The sequence below is a fragment of the Sinocyclocheilus grahami genome, unplaced genomic scaffold (genome assembly GCF_001515645.1).
Source record: "Sinocyclocheilus grahami isolate Dianchi unplaced genomic scaffold, SAMN03320097.WGS_v1.1 scaffold10642.1, whole genome shotgun sequence".
In the NCBI taxonomy this organism is placed as follows: Eukaryota; Metazoa; Chordata; class Actinopteri; order Cypriniformes; family Cyprinidae; genus Sinocyclocheilus; species Sinocyclocheilus grahami.
The window spans coordinates 1-987 of NW_015513358.1; the positions used below are offsets into that span (position 1 = coordinate 1).

At 47.7% G+C, this 987-nt stretch overlaps 1 protein-coding gene across 1 annotated transcript; it reads right to left on the reverse strand.

Annotated features, from left to right (window-relative positions):
* Window positions 1–219: 219 nt before the first annotated feature.
* LOC107578509 (low-density lipoprotein receptor-related protein 6-like) lies at window positions 220–882 on the reverse strand (the record flags this gene model as incomplete). The annotated part of the gene is made up of 2 exons (XM_016264461.1): window positions 220–391; window positions 486–882. Coding segments are annotated over 2 exons (569 nt in total), but the record flags the coding sequence as incomplete, so codon positions are not given.
* Window positions 883–987: the final 105 nt, after the last annotated feature.

The window sequence follows — 987 nt, forward strand, 5'->3', positions numbered from 1 at the left end:
CTTGTACTCTCCAGCAGTCCTCAGGTCCCCTCTCATTACTCATCATACTCAGACTATTCAATCAGCACCAAAGCTCGAGTCTCAATTCAGCTATTGTCGAGCATGGAACACCATAAAATTTCACAGATACTCATATATGCTTCTGGTGAAAGGAAATCTAATGAGCAAACATCTCAACAAGGTGACACCACCTTTAAAGTAAAATGTTAGTTGACTTACCTCAATTTTGTCCGTTTTGGCATCGCCCCAGTAAAGCTTTCCTGCGACATAGTCAATGGCCAAACCATTGGGCCAACCAAGTGAGGTGTTGAGCAGCACAACTCTGTCTGTTCCATCCAGGTTTGCTCGTTCGATCTTGGGCATCTCTCCCCAGTCAGTCCAGTACATGTATCTGCATAACAGCAACAAGAGGAAGGTAAATTACATGCTAATTCAGAAGGAATTCCCTTAAGTGATTTTAGAAATGAAGTACATAACTTCCATACCCGTTTATGGGATCTAACACGATGGCTCGTGGTTCATCCAGGTTCTCAGATATGAGGATGCGCCGAGAAGTGCCGTTGAGTCTAATCACCTCAATGCGATCAGTGCCGGTGTCCGTCCAGTAGAGGTTGCGTGCCACCCAGTCTACCGCAATTCCATCGGGATGGTTGATCTCATTGGTGACCAAAGTCTGGGTGTCGCTTCCGTCTATTCGGGCACGGCGGATTGCCCTCACCTCGTCATCCGTCCAGTAGACGTATCCTTCCACTGGGTCATAGTCGATGGCAATTGCGTGCCGGATGTCACTGACTTGTAAGACGATGTCTGTGAAGTCAGGTAAATCCAGGGATATCCGCCGAAGGTCAGTGCGGCGAGCCAGTAGAAGCACCTGCTCCGCCCCTGGTAATAAGATTGAGATTTGCTCATACGGTTGAGAACGACGAAGACATCTGCTACTGCAAAAGATTCATTATGGACCAGAGATCACCTGGCCTTTGACCTGCA